This window comes from Theobroma umbraticum, unplaced genomic scaffold (genome assembly GCF_002168275.2).
Source record: "Theobroma umbraticum cultivar Fairchild unplaced genomic scaffold, ASM216827v3 scaffold_44.0, whole genome shotgun sequence".
NCBI lineage: Eukaryota > Viridiplantae > Streptophyta > Magnoliopsida > Malvales > Malvaceae > Theobroma > Theobroma umbraticum.
The window spans coordinates 5985205-5985867 of NW_018397255.1; the positions used below are offsets into that span (position 1 = coordinate 5985205).

At 35.3% G+C, this 663-nt stretch overlaps 1 protein-coding gene across 1 annotated transcript in view; it reads left to right on the forward strand.

Moving 5' to 3' along the window:
* The window catches only part of LOC110429091 (Ankyrin repeat family protein), a gene marked incomplete at its 5' end in the record, with an annotated part of 3064 nt that overhangs the window by 454 nt on the left and 1947 nt on the right, over positions 1–663 (forward strand). The window contains 3 exons of the mRNA XM_089785744.1: positions 1–39; positions 142–291; positions 397–502. The exon at positions 1–39 is cut by the window's left edge and continues 454 nt beyond it. Of these exons, the coding sequence (XP_089641870.1) occupies positions 1–39; positions 142–291; positions 397–502 (295 nt within the window). The remainder of the gene's footprint in view (positions 40–141; positions 292–396; positions 503–663) is intronic.

The window sequence follows — 663 nt, forward strand, 5'->3', positions numbered from 1 at the left end:
CCCTTCTTCTCACTGCTTGTATTATCGATGAAGTTTACGGTACGAGAGGATTGCTTTACTATCTCTTCTCACTCTATATTCTTTCCATTTGTTCATTGTTTCTTATTTAACCTTTACCTGTTCTTCCTTTATGCCATACAGATATTGCTTTGGATCTAGTCCAGCGCTATCCGCAATTGGCAATTGCTGAAGACACAGATCAAGACACAGCCCTGCATATTTTGGCCCAAAAACCATCTGCATTTCCAAGTGGAACTCAACTTGAAACTTGGCAATGGTGGATATATAAATGTTGGTAACTTGTCACTTGAAACTTATCTTCGAAATTGGAGCTGTAGTAGAGTCATTAAATTGAGCTTTATCTGTGGCTGCATTATTATACATTCATGGCTTCAGGTATTCATTTGCATCCACATGATGCCTCTCTCAACAATTCAGGAGATATTGAAAAACCTCATGAAGGTCCAACACATCCAAAAAATATGACTAAACGAGGTATATATATAAAACAAGTCACAGATTTCTTAGTAGAAATTTGCTTTTTCTTTTATTTAGATCTGTTCTGACATTAATTTTTTGTATCATTTGAGCACAAATCCCTACTTTTCTGAATACTGCATCACCTAATTTGTACTTGAATTTGAAAATCTAGTTTCGTTTATG